The sequence below is a fragment of the Barbus barbus genome (genome assembly GCF_936440315.1).
Source record: "Barbus barbus genome assembly, chromosome: 10".
Lineage (NCBI taxonomy): Eukaryota > Metazoa > Chordata > Actinopteri > Cypriniformes > Cyprinidae > Barbus > Barbus barbus.
Genome location: NC_136738.1, coordinates 24984283 through 25000270, shown reverse-complemented (window position 1 = coordinate 25000270; position 15988 = coordinate 24984283). Strand labels below are relative to the sequence as shown.

Here is a 15988-nt window from a genome sequence, read left to right as displayed (position 1 = left end):
ACATAATTGGTAGCAATACATAATTATATAAAACAAACCTGTGAACCCGTTAATTACTTATACCTGGTAAATTTATATAGTACTAAACAATACATTGTAAATTTGTTAATCTTTGGAAAACATTTCATTTTATGTACATTTCCAAGCAAGAATCCAATTACTGCTTTTGACTTCATTGCAGTCGCAATGTCAACAAATATAGTTTATTTACAACTTAAGTTTAAGTTATTTCTATTCATGTGTATTGGTCATTTACCACTTACAAGTTATTTATGGTCGTTTTTTATTTTAATTTCAGTATATGCTTTACTGTTACATGTATTATTAACATTTAAATAAAAGTTAAATATTCTCAGCAAGTGTCATGCCTTAAGATGTTATTAAAATTAATGGTAACACTTTACAATAAGGTTCATTAAACAGTAATGTATTAACTAACATGAACTATAACCATGAGCAATACAATTGTTATTGTATTTACTAATCTTTGTTTACATTAGTTATTGAAAATACAGTTGTTTATTGTTTGTTCATGTTAGTTAACTGTATAAGTGCAGTTCATTATTAGTTCATGTTAACTAATGAACCATATTGTTACCAAATTAATAATTTATGGATTTACTTGATAATGAAAATCTTATGGTAAAAATATCAGCATTGTTTGTATATGAATAACATGCCAAGACAATTATTTATTTAGGTATGAAACGGTTTAATTCTGATAAAGAAAGGTGAAATTTGTACATTTGTATATAACACATCTTTTTGTACATATAAATGTCTGGTTAAACATGAACATCCTTTACACACTTTCTTCCTTTATAACTTAATCTCTTTTAATCATTAAACCTTCCTTCTTTATACACTTTACTGGCACATGAAACAGCAGTCTGGGTCCTCTATGCTGTCGTAGCATCCTCTCAGGTAACCACGCTTCCCATTACCTTTAAAACCTGAGCAGGATTTGAACAAGGTTTTACATGTGTTACACTCTTTATTTTCAAAAGGCACCCGCAATTCAGCCTTTGATGTTTCACTCCATTTTCCCCAGTTCACAACACCTGTATCCAAAAACACACACAAAACAGAACTCTTTCATATGCACATCTAAGATTATGTTAGCCATGCCAGTGCTTTAGAAAAAGCAAGAAGCAAGATTACTTAAAGTTAACCTTATACTCATGAGGCCTTATGGACCGAGGAAGACTGGGGCTGCGTCTGCTGGACCGAGGAAGACTGAGGCTGCGTCTGCGGCATCTGCTGGACCGAGGAGGACTGAGGCGGCCTCTGCTGGACCGAGGAGGACTGAGGCGGCCTCTGCTGGACCGAGGAGGACTGAGGCTGCGTCTGCGGCATCTGCTGGACCGAGGAGGACTGAGGCTGCGTCTGCGGCATCTGCTGGGCCGAGGAAGACCGAGGCTGGGTTGGTGGTGAAGCATGGGTGGCAATGTGCTTCAGCAAATTTGCCCGAGTTATTACAGTCGCTGAACAATAGCAGCAGTGAAAGTGGGACTTTGCCCGACATTTTAAAATGGTGAAATCTGAAAGGGCAAACAAAAGAAAATAAGTTTGTTGAAAATTGCCTAAATTTAACCTTCACTTGTTTGCATTTTGCTCTGGACAGTGGACAGTCGCAAGACAGAATTTTCATCAGCACCATCCATGTGCAAGCACATTTTTTTGTGATTTCAGCAACAAAGACCCATGGTCAATGCGCGCAATGCAGAAAATTAAGTTTACCTGAACCTTAAAATTAAATATTCTTCTACAAATTCACAAGCAATTAAATCCGAAGCATGCACAGTGCATTGCTGGCTGGTTCAGCACCATATTATACTTTAAATAAAGTGAGATAAGCAAAAGACAGTTAAACTCACCATGATGTTGAACTGCCCACTGAAAGTGATTTTTGATGTGATAATACATCAGTTCTGGCATACTGGAGTAACTGCAGAATGGGCTTATTTTGGGTTATAAATTGAGGAACAACAAAAAAAGAGGAGAGATGGAGGGGTGGGGATGACAATGACAAGGATCTGCAAACAGAAGGAAATACAGAGAATCAGTATTAGATATTATTTAGATATTATTATAATAATATCTAAATAATTAACATTTAATCATTTTATTCACAGAAAAACAATAAATTTGTATAGCCATTGTTAATATGAACTTGTCCTATATTACTTCTGCTGGTTCAGTTTTGCCACTGTATTTATTTTTAAGGGGCTTATTTTGGGAACACTATATCAAATTCATAATCCCACTAAAACCACACACTAACTTTCTAATGCTGCCTTCAAGTGCTCTCGTAAATATTGCACATGAACGCCCTCCCATTCCAAAACCTTAATGGGATGAGCTCGTAATTACAACTTCAATAGTGAGAATTATAAAATTTCCGATAGAACGTGAAGGCAGCATTATGCCATGCTTTTGGGAAACGCAGACCTGGTTATTTAAAAGCAGACCTTTACACCTTGCGTGACATGGCTGAGTGAGTAAAGTTATGCGATTTTATTTTGAAACTACTTTACATTTCCTTTTAACAACACACTAAACGGCACTTCAGAATTAAAAATTGTAATTAAACAAATTAGACAAGAGACGTAGCTCGCCTGTACTCACCATGCAGCCAAGAAGAACGTAAATGAAAAACCGCTAGAATCGACGTAATGACTTGACGCCACTAACCAATGAGAACCCTTGTAGGTGGGACGAGATGTGCAGCCCCGCCCCAGTTGCAGCTCCGCCTCGATCTACGTCATTACTTTGCCACTAACCAATGAGAAGCATTGTGGGCGGAGCGACACGTGCAGCCCCGCCCCAGGTGCAGCCCCGCCTCAATCTGCAGGCTGCAGCCGGGTGCTTCTCAGAAGCAGTGGAGTTTGGCGCCATATTGTTGTGTATTAATTTGTAGTATAGATATTTTGTGCGGTCCATTTAGCAATTTCTACAGAAGTTAAAAACTATTAGAGATAAACTATTCAACTATTTATGTTTGTTCCTTACACAAAGTTATAGTATGGTTGAATAATTTAAATGTAGAGTATAATATTTAGTTAATAAAGTATGCTATCTAGTTGTCAAAAATATGTTCTCGCGATGTTATACTGTACATGTACAACTTGTCAAACATAAATATCCTTCATTATGCTTACACAAAAGGCCAAAAGTTGTCGGAAGAAAGAAAATGGCAGATGACAACCATTTCTAAGGTACGCTTGGTCTTTTAAGGCTGGGCTTAGTAAATGTTCAGATATTAATTTTCAGTAAATCGTTGTTTAAGAAATGAACAATTACAACAAACACAAACATAAGAAATCATACTTTATTTCTCTTTTATTTTACAATACAATTCTGACTACAACGCCAGATTCAAGTGTCCATCCGCAGAGGAGGGGAAAAATGCTAATGAGGAAAGCAGTGTCTGATATTAAAGATTACAAATCAAGCACATCTCACAAGAACACACATAGCTAAAATAAAATGGACACCTGTAACCAGGTGAAGTCCATCCTCTCATGCACCACCAAGCATCCATACAAACACATGGGAGGTCCTCAGATCATACTACAGTATCTTTATCCGATACAGAAAACTTAAATAAAATAAATTAGAAAACAAAACAAGGCAGCACTGCATTTTATGATTATTACTGTTGTTCCAACAAACTGTAATACCTTGTGGCAATATTTGCTACATTTCACACGAATGCTGCATCCAATAATACGGTTTCAAAATCCTACCAGTTTTTACACAGGTTTAGTTCTCCAGCGTAAATCTCACATCATCTCTGATAAAAACTATACCACTACAAAGCATTAAAGGGATGGTTTGCCCCAAAAATGTAATAATGTCATCATATACACACCCTCATATTGTTCAAAACATGATTTTTACAAGATGGATCAAAAAAGGAGATGCTTTAAACAATGTTCACACTGCTCTATTCCATACAATGTAGGTGAATGGGGACCAGGGGCTTTTAAGCTCCAAAAAGCAGCAATAAACATACTGATTATGGTCAATAAGGCCAAGGAGTGAAAGGTATACATGTTTTGGGTGAGTACATGATATCAGAATTTTCATTTTGGAGCGAACCATCCCTTTAAGTTTTGATTAACATACACAAACAGACATACAGATGCCCCATTGCACACAAAACACAGTACAAACCAGTTGGGTACATTATTCCAAGTATAAATATGATACATTTATGGCTTTTTCCATTTGAGATAATATCCGTTTAAGGAGTTCATAGTGCAAACTTTTATCACATAAAAGTTATACTGTAGCCCAGGCATCTTAACGTGTTATTCTAATTTCACTGACTTCCAATTAAGTATAAATGCTCTGCGAGGAGCTATGAGAACATCAGTTCATTAGCTCCACACCAGAAACTAAAGTCTTATTGTGGCACTGTGTTCAAATGCTAAATTGACCCAGATAGGCCTCTGCGGCTTTCTTCCAGTCTCACAGATAATGGTCTTTTCCTGCCAGCTCAATTTCACATTCAAAGGCCTTTAGTGGTCAGCATCCAGCTCCAGGATCTGCAGCAGGTCCAACCATGCCGAGAGAGCTTATATGCAGTATCAAATTGCACGCCTGCTGGCTAAGGCCTTCAGAAGTAGTCCCTTCGCCGTGTATCGTCGCTTATGAAGGAAGGGTTCCACTGAGCTGGGTAGATGCAGGAATGCCTTGAACCGGGGAGACCGGAGAATGGATACAGGCCATTACGCTCCAGGTCAGAGTTCCTCAGTGCAGGCTAAAAGAGAACAGCAGTCACATATTAGCTAATCATGTGGAAAATTCACTAATTCAGGTTGTATACCATGAAATAAATAAAAAATAAAAAAAATAGTAATTGTGACTTTTTCTCTCACAATTCTGACTTTTTTTCCTCACAATTGCAAGTTTATTCGCACAATTCATTCTTTTCTTCTCAGAACTCTGAGCTTCATAATTCAACATTTCTGAGGACAAAGGCAGAATTGCAAGATGTTAATTGCAAGTTACCATCAATAACACAACTGCAAGAAAAAAGTCTGAATTGTGAAATGTAAACTCAAATTGTAAGAAAACAAAAGTTATTTTTTGTTTTTATTCCATAGAAGACACATTAAAATACCAAAGCCTCCATAAATGCCATGCTCATTTCTCATTTTATAATTCACTATAAATGACCAATTAAATCTCTGGAGTTGAAACTGCATGATCAAATGTAAAATTATTTTAAGCTTATGATATGTGCATATGATCACATACCGAGTAATAAATGTCTGTCATTTGCAGGAGATTTTTGGTACTGCCGTTCTCCTGCATCTCAATAGTCTCTCGGCCCCACTCCATAGACACACGATTATTCTTAGGAAACTCTGCATAGGGTGACATCTGAAGGTCTCCACTTTTGAAAATGATTTTGTTGATGTCATTTTTGTCCTTTCTGAGGATGCAGAGAGCAAAAATATTTTTGAGACATTTTTGTAGTTTAAAATTTCCCAAGATATTTATCAATAAAATAAGGAGGAAAGCTGCATATTTATTTCAAGATCTTACTTGCAGCAGGTGACTATAAGTGCAATGACGACAATCAACAGCAGAGCTCCTCCAGCAGGAGAGACCACCACAGCTATCAGCTTATAGACTATTAAACACAAGATCATTTTATCAACAAAGATCTTTTATCATTGACATTGAAACACAAGTCTGAAAATAATATAATTTAACTGAATATTTTTCACAAGATTTACATACCATGCCACTAATTTTTCTTTTTAAATATTTTAATATCAAAGATTTGATCAATAAAAATATCATGTAAATTAAAATAAAATCTTACAGTTATTGCAGTTGAAACCTCCAAATCCAAACATGCACCTGAAGAAGTTAAAAAGAAGTTTGTTTTTTTCTGCAAAAACACATATGTATAAAACACATACTAATGAACACTACCAGACAAAATGTTGGACAAAATTAACTAAAGTTGTTTCCCATGATCTTTTTAAACCTTTGATCTAAGGGCTTATCCTTACATGCCTGAAAGTGGAAATAGATGAGTTGGACCGTAAAGTGAAGGAAAGCAGCCAAATAGTGACAAGCATGCCCAGCATTAATGAGAACTCTCAAAAGTGTTTAAAAAGCATCTCAGGTGACACCTCATGAAGTTGAGAGAATGCCCAGGGTGGTTAAAGCTGTAATCTAAGCAAAGAGAGGCTAAGAAGCTTGAAGAAGCTAAAATCAGAGTTTTTATCTAAAACTAGAACCATAAAAAAAAGACATTTTTGTTTAAATAAATGTTAGCTGAAATTTATTAGATTTATTTTTTAAATGATTTTATTTTGTTTCATTTAGATTGAGTACTAAAATGAATAAAAATGAATAAATACCACATTCTAAAATCTTTAACTAAAAGTAAAGTGAAAACAGAAAATCTAAAAAAAATCAATCTAATTTAAAATATTTAAAAAAATATATAACAGTATATCAATGATACTGGATAAAATTCAAGATTTTTTAACATTTTAACTACTTCATACTTTACAGTTTGTGGTATTTCATAGTTATGAATGACTTTATCATTCTTAACTATGGGGAAAAAACATGAATCTAGTAGGTGTGTCCAATCATTGACTGATTGTTTACAGTAATATTTACTTAAAATACATATACTTACTCAACACAGCTGCCGTTAACAAGCTTGAGTCCATCTCCACAGTCTAAAAAACAGCGAATGAAATCCAAAATTCGAAATGAGAAACTTTACATTCATTTGTACAGTGGCAGCAAAGTCCCACAGTTTAAATGTATTCAATCAGAGAACTGAAATGTTGTACCTCTGCAGGTCATGTCCTCTGGGTTCTTTTTAAAGTATCCTGGTTTGCACTGACAGTACGGGGTCCCGCTAGAGTCCGTGCACTCAGAGTACTGCAAATCACACTTGGTCTTCTGGGCCAAACACAGGCTCTCCGCTAAACAGAAAGAAGTGCTTCAGAACAAATGGCTTCCCAGAGATAAACAGCGTGACAAAGAGCTTTCCAAAATATTATTTTAGGGGCTAAGAGAGCCCCCCCTCAAGACTGTGTTATCCGTGTGTATTGCATGACTGGTATTATCATATCTCTGAAGTGGTGGAGTGGAGTGGAGAATAAGAACAGAAGGGGATGGCTTTGAGATAAGAGTATGATGTAGACAGCGAGCGCTGAATGGTACCGTGATAGGAGAGATGGTGCTGAAGCTTAATGGTGCATTGTGAGTACGTCCAACTGCAGTTTCTCAGGGACATCTGAATGCTGTTGATGACATCCGTGCTGGTCACATTGGAGGAAAGTGAAAACATGCTCACCGCTGAGATCTGAACATCTCCTCCATCTCTGCACAAGGCATATGCATTCACACGTGAGATTAAAAAAAAATAATGCCCGGAATTCTAGTTAGAAATGAAAATATGAATATGCATATAAGAGTAATATCACTGAGTAATATGAATTACTTGGCAACAGGTACTGTAGGTGATATGAAGAGCATTTCTACTGATAAACAGTATCACACTGTAATAGTTTGGGGTCAGTAATAATTTTTTTTTTTTTTTTTTTTAAGAAATACTTTATTCAGGAAGGATGTATTAAATTGATTTACAATGATATGAAAGATTTCTATTTAAAAAAAAATCTGTTCTTCCTATTCATCAACGAATCCTTAAAAAAGTATCACAGCTTCCACAAAAATATTAAGCATCACAACCTTTTTCATTACAACATTAGATATTTCTGAATGATCATGTAACACTGAAGACTGGAGCTGCTGAAAATGTAGAATTTGCCATCACAGAAATAAAATACAACTTTTAAAATGCATTAAAATAGAAAATATTTAGATTGTAATTGTAATATAAAATACTGTTTTTACTGTATTTTTTGATCAAATAAATGCAGACTTGGTAAGCATAAGAAACCATCAAAAAAAATAAAATACCACAAAACATTTGAACAGTAATGTAGGCTATATTTATAAAAATGTTGGAATTTATTTTTGGAGAATCCATTTAATTTAATTTTCTAATTAATCATTTTTATTCAATATTAAAACTGTATCAGCTTAATGTTACACCCCTTAAAACTAAGTTATTTCATGTTTGAGACACATCTCACTCTGTATTTTCACATTAATTCTTGCATTAGTCTCTTTAAACGGCCCTGCCTACTGGTAGCTGTCCAAATATATCTGAAGGATCATGTAACACTAAATACGGCTGAATAAATGTTATAGCAAAATGCATAGAAAAGATATTGACACTGAGTTGACACATCAGTAGCTGCATGGTACAGTTGATAGTGCCCCGTATGGTCTATTCCTGCTGGGTCTCTGAAAGATAGAAAATAGAAACTTACTTTTTATGTAAAGTGGAACGTCGGTAACCATGGAAGATGGAGAGCGAGGCATTGAGCTGAAAAACCAATACACATATAAAATTAACCTTTACTCCATGTTCAGTACATCACATTATCATCTGCAACCAATTTCATTCTCCATTTCTATAATGGTTTCTGCATTAGCTGATTGGCTGTGGGTTTTGTGGTTGTAAGGTGGAGAAGTCAGGTTTGTGATGCAGTACAATGTCGCATACCAGCAGTAAAATCTCTCTGTGCAGCTCATGCAGACCAGAACTTCTGAGATGCATTGAGGTGTTGACGGTGAAAGTGCCCAAAAATGTCTTCACTGCAGGGTAAAGCCAAAGCAAATACAATAAGGTTATCTTAGCATCATCACCAAATTATATTTACGCACTCTGGACATTGTATTATTGTGGACAACTGTCCTCTTACCTTGTGTACAACTGCGGCCATCCTCCAAGTCAAAGCCCAGGGCACACTGACAGCTGAAAGAGCCACCTGTGTTGACACACACTGAACCCTGGGGGCACGGACTATTCACACACTCATCCACATCTACAGAAAAACACACGGCCTTAATCAATCATTGTTCATGTTTGTCACAAACCCTCATGAAAACAGACATTACTAGACACGTATTTGATTAATCATTGACAGATGATGTGTTATCATCTTCAATCTTGTTTTAAGACATGAAGGAAAATGGAAATACTGACATAGAAATAGAAAATAATACATAATGTAATGGATGTATTTAAATTCATATGATTCAATGTATTTATGTTATACTAGATTCTATTTTGAAGATGGTCACATATTATTTGTCCATAATTAATCCCATTACCACATCCCACAATATGTAGTCTAGCTTGTCACTAGCCCGTGACTAGCATGATTAAAACCTTTGATATTAGAGCATTGGAGCTGTGGCATTATGGGTAAGTCCTGTTTGTCACTGCACTTTTAAGATTCAGACATGTGACTGCCACATCCAAGATGAAAGATGGTCCCGACTGGTTCTTAGTGTACAAGTGGGTTTCTTACGCTCCGTGCAGAAGGGTCCTGTCCATGCAGGCAGACACTGACAGTGGTAACGTCCCTTAGCTGATCTAACACAGTGGCCTCCATTTGCACAAGTTTGAGGCCCACACACATGATCTACAGAGGAGAAAGAGATGGCTTGAATTGTTCAGAAGTAAATCAAATGAACAGGTGAATTCACAAACAATGGAACTGTAAACAATGAAACATTACATTAGGATTTTTATTTACTAGTGTGGTTGCTAAGGTATTCTAAAGAATTTTTAACTCTACACTATAGTTACTAGAGTGATGCTTACTAGTCGGAGTCAAAATAGCCATTCTATGGGATTTGTTTGTCTGTTTTATCATCTGCTAAAGACACTCAAAGGAATAATCCATCCAAAAATCTAAATTCTGTCATCATTTATGACTTACTTTCTTCTGTGGAACATAAAAGAAGATCATTTGAGAAATGCTGCAGTGTTTCATGTTCATATAATGGAAGTCAGTGGCCTCCAATATTCTTTTAAATATCTTCTTCTTTTGTCAAACAAATAACACAAAAAAATTTTATTTAATAACACTGTTAAATGTATTCTTTATGAAATTTTAAAATGAATGTGTTTTTTCATACAATACATTGTACTGCTGTGATGCCTTAATTCACTTATAGCATTTAATTTTAGTTCTTTTTTCATTTATTTAGACAAATGAACACTACTGTTCAAACATTTAGGGTCTTTGGGTTTTTAAAAGAAGTTACTTATGCTGACCAATGCTGTATTTATTTATATAAAAACAGTAATATTGTGACACATTATTACAATTTAAAATAACTATTGTATTTTAATATATTTTCAAAATGTGGTCTGCTTTATATTTGAAATCATTCTTTGTTAAAACAGAAACTTCAAAAGAGCAGCATTTATTTGAAATATAAATCTTTTTTAGCATTAAATGTCTTTACTTTAATAATAACTTTTGAATGAAAGTGCATATAAATTTAATTTATCAGTTATGGGATATAACTGTAATATTGGTGAATCCTTAACAAGCACCATTAATAATACCAACAAAAGTGATGATTTGAATGATGCTATTTGCAAGTCACTGTATAAATACTAAAAGTCAAACATACCTGGCGATGCTGTTGACTTAAATGGCATCTGTGTGGTTGTCATTCCCATCTCTGTGGTGCTTCTGTCGGTGTGATTCCGGGTGGTTTCCACCACAGTGGTCTTGGTTGGGGTACTCTTGCTGTAAGGTGTTGTTGCACGTCTGCCATGTGCAGTAGTGTTCCCTGGTGTTGCCGTGCTGGTTTCTAAGTGCAAGGTGGTGACGTCAGCAGAATCAGATGTACTGGGTGCATGTGATCCACCAGTAATGGAGGTAAGCGGACGTTGGGATGTTGTAGGTGTCGTCCGCAGGACCTGAACAAAATCTGTAGTAACGATAGTAGTGTGTTCTGTTTGGGCTTGCGGTGTGGTGCTCGGCTGGAGCTGATGAGTGGTGACAGGAGGATTCATTGTAGTGAAAGTGTTGGTAGAACTGTAAACAGTTGATGCCTCATCAGTGGCTTCCTCTGTAACCTGTGGCCTATGAGTTGCTGGCATGGCAGATGTTGGAACCACTTCCGTGTTGGTCTTATCATCAGTTTTTGGTACGAAGGGTGGTTTGCCAGAAAGGAACTTCGTAAATGAGTCATCAATTGTGGTGGCTACATCTTCGGGCACTGGGGGTGCAGTGGTCAGGCCCTGAATGGTTGTCTTCTCCACTGTATGGGTCGGAGACCCTTCGAGTTCCTCACGGCCAGTTGAGCTGACAGATCCAGTAGAAATCTCAGTGGAAGCATCAGTATCCAGAGAATAAGTCACTGTGGAATCACGACTCTGTTGGGATGTGCTAGTGGCATTGTGTCCACCGGAGGTAAAAGGTGGGATAGATGACACAGAGTCATCGGTTTCTGTATAAGACGTCCCACCACTCACCGACGTGGCATTCATTTCCCTTTCATCTCTGTTGATCATTGTAAGAGGGGGTGTTGAATTTGGATTGTCAGTATCAGACACCTGTTCAAAAGTCTGTCCTGTGACACTAGATTGTCCCGTCTGTGACTCAGTGCCATGGGACAACGTTGACTGCTCGGTCTCCAAAGAGTGGCCTTGAGTTGCATTGGTGGCACTATGATCAAAAGATTCAAAAGTGGATTCAGTCTGTTGAGACAATGTAGATACATCTTCCACGGTTTCCACCTTTCCCTGGGTGGCTCCTGACTTTCTCACTTCCCAGCTGGAGGTTTGAGAGACAGCATCTGAGGAGTTGGAGTCCTCAGTGTACGCAGAGGTGCTGTTGGAGGTCACAGAGAGCATCGTGCGTTCTCTGACTCGACTGGTTGTGGAAATGTAGGTGCTATCTGTGTGAGAGACAGAGTCGGTGGTGTCAACGTCTCTCAGATCCGTTACAGGAACCTCTCGCACTGTTCGAGCCTCTGTAACGGGATGGTGGCTGGTGATGCTGTGCGATGCTACTGATGGACCCTCCCATTGGGCTGTGGCATTATGGGTAAACTCTTTGTCAGTCTGCTGATGTTCAGTGGAATCATCTGAGGTCATCCTCCAGTCAGCTGTATTTGTAGAGATGCTTAAAGGTTTTTCTGAATGTCCTGGTTTGGGGAAATAAAGAACAATATATTGGAAACTATATACAAACTGAAAATAGTATTGAAATTCAGGAAAGGGGAAATTTGAGAAGCATGTCCACTAGGGTGCGCTTCATGTGGTGTGAGCCTTGGGAAACCTCATGAACTATGTGAGATGTTTTCAGAAGTGACTGCGGATGTAATGATTTTGGGTGGAGAACAATTGGCAGCCAAGCTCGTCTAACCTAACAAAAGATTGGACCCTAAAAATGGAGGGGATCTGACCCATTGGGACCTGCTGTTTCCTTCCTTCAGCTGACCTAGCAAAGTCCTTATTACAGCGTTATCACTGCCTGCATGGAGTTCATACACAGGCAAAACTATAATCAAGAGGACCTCTGATTATACAAACTATTTAAACAGGGTGGTTAAAACATATTGAGTAGCATTACCTTTATTGTCAACAAATCATCCCTAGATACTCCAAAATAAAAAAAATAAAAACATGCTTTTTACCCAGTTAATACGGTCATATCCTTATCTATAAATGCCACAAATTCACGCGAGCATTTCCATTTTTGCATAAAGGGCCGTCCTGACAGTCTGTGTTAAGTTTAAAATACCGAATGAGCGCCTGCGCGGCGGGCGCGCGCACGCGCGTCAGACGGACAGAACACAGTAGAGAGGGAGACAATTAATAGGCTTTTCAGCGCAAACATATCCATTGTGCTGAATTATCTGTTGTTGAAAGTTAATTTAAGGTTTAAAATAAATTAAAATATTTTATGAGAGTAGGAACTTTAAAGGGATAACAGCGTGTAATTGTCTGTCTGAATATAAACATGAGACGCTCCATAACGGCCTTTTACAGGATAAAGAAATGACGAGGTGACTGTGATCAAAGTAGTTCCTGCAGAACATTACTCTTACCTGTTGGTTAACACTGAGTTTGTGTTTTTATTCGTCTTTATTATTATCTTTATTATTTTAATTTTTAATAGAGGTTTAAACTATATTCAATTTTTACAATGCTTAACAAATTTATGTAAGTTTTTTAACAATGTGTTTATGTAAGGTTTGTGCCACTGCTGCTCTAAAGTAACAGTATTGGTGATAACCAAAATAATTTTTCGGCTTTCTGTACTGGTTAGTACTCCAATATGTGTAAGCTCTTTAGTAACAGTAGTAGGCTATTTTTAATGCTATAATATCATTATTGCTGTTATCTATGAAAGAAAACCAGAGCACTTATTTTTTTTTTTTGTTTTTTTTTTTTGAGTGGTTTTTTTTCGCGATACCCAATTGCAGTCAAAAAGTACATAAACAATACCAGGAAGAATGCAAGCTGTTATGAGGCCATTTTTTATTATTATGTCCAATAAATGACAATAACATTTTTAAATTTAAACAAATTTTTGACAAATTTCTAAAATATGTTTTCTCTTTATTATGATAAGTGGTCTAATAAATTAAGCACTGTATGTTTTCATAGCATTCAGTTGTCACGTTTGTTTGAAGGACATTGGGCAGAATGTGGAATAGTGTTTTTTTTTGGCCAATATTTTTTTTAATCCGATTAATCGATTAATCGAAAGAATAATGAATGTGTGCACTTGCTTGGCCATTTGTAGTTGATAAACAGGAAAGTGGGTTCAAGCGCCAGCAGAAGGCAGTGTAATGAAGTGGTCTTTAAGAGAAGCAGTCTATCAGCGGAAGTTTAAAATCAGCTCGTAAGTGTATTTACTTGTCTCAGTGTTTAGCGCATTTGCCGTTGCTAGGAAACGCTTATTTTGTTTACTAGGATGAGAGTTGCTGAAATCGCGTTTGGTCTCGTACTGTATCGTGTATCTTGTCAGTGTGTGCACTTGCTTGGCCATTTGTAGTTGATAAACAGGAAAGTGGGTCCAGCTGAATTGAAATGATCATTTGTTGGTTTGGTATAATAAAGGTTATTATACCGCGGCAGCGGTCGCGGCAGTCGTCGTGTGAAGCCCTCCTAGTGTGAAGACCAAAGAGTGTAAAGACCATCGACTCTACCGTGCGACTCCACCGGGCAGGGACACCGGCAAGGGATAGTAGTAGCTTTTTATTTAATTTTTTCATTGATATGTTTATTATTGAAATGTTGTTGTTATATGCATGTGTTAATTTTATTTAATTTCTTTATTTTCTTAAATATGTGGGTAGATAGTATTTATAGAGTTGTAACTTTTTAGTTTTAGTTACTTTTTCTTATTTGTAAGTCGCTTTGGACAAAAGCGTCTGCTAAATGACAAAAGTAAAGTAAAGTAAGTAAGTAATCGGCCAACTAATCGATTATCAAAATAATCGTTAGTTGCAGCCCTAAAGTAGATTAATATGAAAGTAATGTGTAAGATAAAACAGAATTCAAATACAGTACTGTTTGTGCCTAAACCCAGCTGCAAAAAAAACTGGAGATTTTTGGTTTGGAAAGCAAAATACATATTTCTCAACTCACAATTTTTACTAACTTTTCTCATAGGTGTATCAAAATGTGTATCGTCACGTTTCTTAGATATGCATGTGAAAGTAAAGCTAGAATAATGTGTCACATAACTGATATCCCCTATAAGCCCAAATCCTCTGATGTCTTAAAAATCCAAATGTATTTTAAGACTAATTCTGAAATGTATACTTAGAAAGAGTGGCTAATTGCCAAAATAATGTTAATATATTATGACAGCAGAACAGTTTTTAGACACCCATTTTTTATATACATTTACTCAAAACTCACTTTAAAACAATGTATATCAATGTCAATTCGCTGCATTAAATTCTATTTACTTAGCTTCACACGTGATCTCAAAATGTGGAAGTTCTCCAAATTGAATCACATAAATAAAACAAAAACAATCACTAGCATAAACTGCAGACTGAAAAGAACTCATTGGCTCAAGAAAGTGGAACAGTTTATGAACCACGATGGTCATGAGCCAAAGATCTCATTCTTTAAAAGAGATGCTCTTCCAAAAACTGAGGAAACTGAGTGCAAGTAATCTCATTAGTTCACAGACTTTGCTTGACACAGTACTTCAGCTGCATAATAAAAACATAGTTCTCTTTACTTATTACTACTACTACACTTACAATGTTAATAATAATGCATAGAATTGAGACATTTATAAATATAATAAATATATTTTATACACATTTATTACATGCAACATTTATTTATTATTAGGCTTTCCTGATTTACACAATTCAGTCTTCATCACATGAGCAATTTCTGAATGGAGGTAGAATCTTTGCAATCTAACTGCAAAACAATGCTGCTGTGCACCTCAACATAAACTTATTTTAATTTACATTTATGCATTTAGCAGACGCTTTTAATCTGGTTTACACTGTAGATCGAGGCTCTAGCAGAACCTAGTGTGTGTGCTGCACATGGAAGTCTTACCCTCTCGAGCTCCAGTGACGGACACACTGGCGGGAATGTCCGTCATCTCCCCCCGTCCACTCGATAGATCCACAGCTGTTGCAGTGGCCTCTCTCCCCGGCCAGGAGGAGGTTTGTTTTACACCAGTTGTTCGGGTAAAAAAAGTTTCGGTAACGTTACTCAGTGGGTTATCGGTATCCGCGTCTGGAGATAAAGTCTCGGCAATCACAGTATTTAGGACAAGCAGAAAGACCGTGAAAACAACACGGTAAGCGCGTCTCTCGACACACGTTTCCATTATAAAGGCGACCAGGCGGACTTCCTAATAAATAAAACGCCAAAGTGCTCTGGGTCACCATCGGAAAGTGAGTCCCTTTAACAGTTTCCCATGAGTAAATTCCTTATGTTGGTTTTAAAGTTGGTGATGATATTTCATGCAGTGAGAGTGACAAACCGGAGCAGTGGGTGACTCCTCCCCTCCGGCAGGCGATAGCGGTTTCCACCCCATTCCTCTGGATGAACGCACTTTCACAT

The 15988-nt window shown here is 36.9% G+C and overlaps 2 protein-coding genes across 3 annotated transcripts; both read right to left on the bottom strand.

The window, feature by feature from the left end:
• Positions 1-698: 698 nt before the first annotated feature.
• On the bottom strand, positions 699-2758 carry LOC306876360 (uncharacterized protein). The gene is made up of 4 exons (XM_079427462.1): positions 2629-2758; positions 1878-2036; positions 1173-1541; positions 699-1061 (listed from the first exon to the last, which is right to left on the bottom strand). Exons 2-3 carry the CDS (start codon positions 1936-1938, stop codon positions 1180-1182), a joined length of 423 nt encoding a protein of 140 aa, XP_079283588.1. The 5' UTR covers positions 1939-2036; positions 2629-2758; the 3' UTR covers positions 699-1061; positions 1173-1179.
• A 555-nt stretch (positions 2759-3313) lies between these two features.
• LOC306876343 (protein HEG-like) lies at positions 3314-15938 on the bottom strand. 2 transcript variants are annotated; one of them, XR_013784815.1, is made up of 14 exons: positions 15476-15938; positions 10555-12078; positions 9438-9551; positions 8826-8948; positions 8627-8718; positions 8391-8446; positions 7213-7373; positions 6837-6971; positions 6677-6719; positions 5843-5880; positions 5560-5647; positions 5269-5446; positions 4909-4976; positions 4723-4768 (listed from the first exon to the last, which is right to left on the bottom strand). XR_013784815.1 is itself a non-coding variant. In XM_079427434.1 (13 exons), exons 1-13 carry the CDS (start codon positions 15750-15752, stop codon positions 4625-4627), a joined length of 2973 nt encoding a protein of 990 aa, XP_079283560.1. In that variant the 5' UTR covers positions 15753-15938; the 3' UTR covers positions 3314-4624. The 2 variants fall into 2 exon arrangements, 1 of the variants encoding a protein (XP_079283560.1); XM_079427434.1 differs by lacking the exon at positions 4909-4976 and having other exon boundaries at positions 3314-4768.
• Positions 15939-15988: the final 50 nt, after the last annotated feature.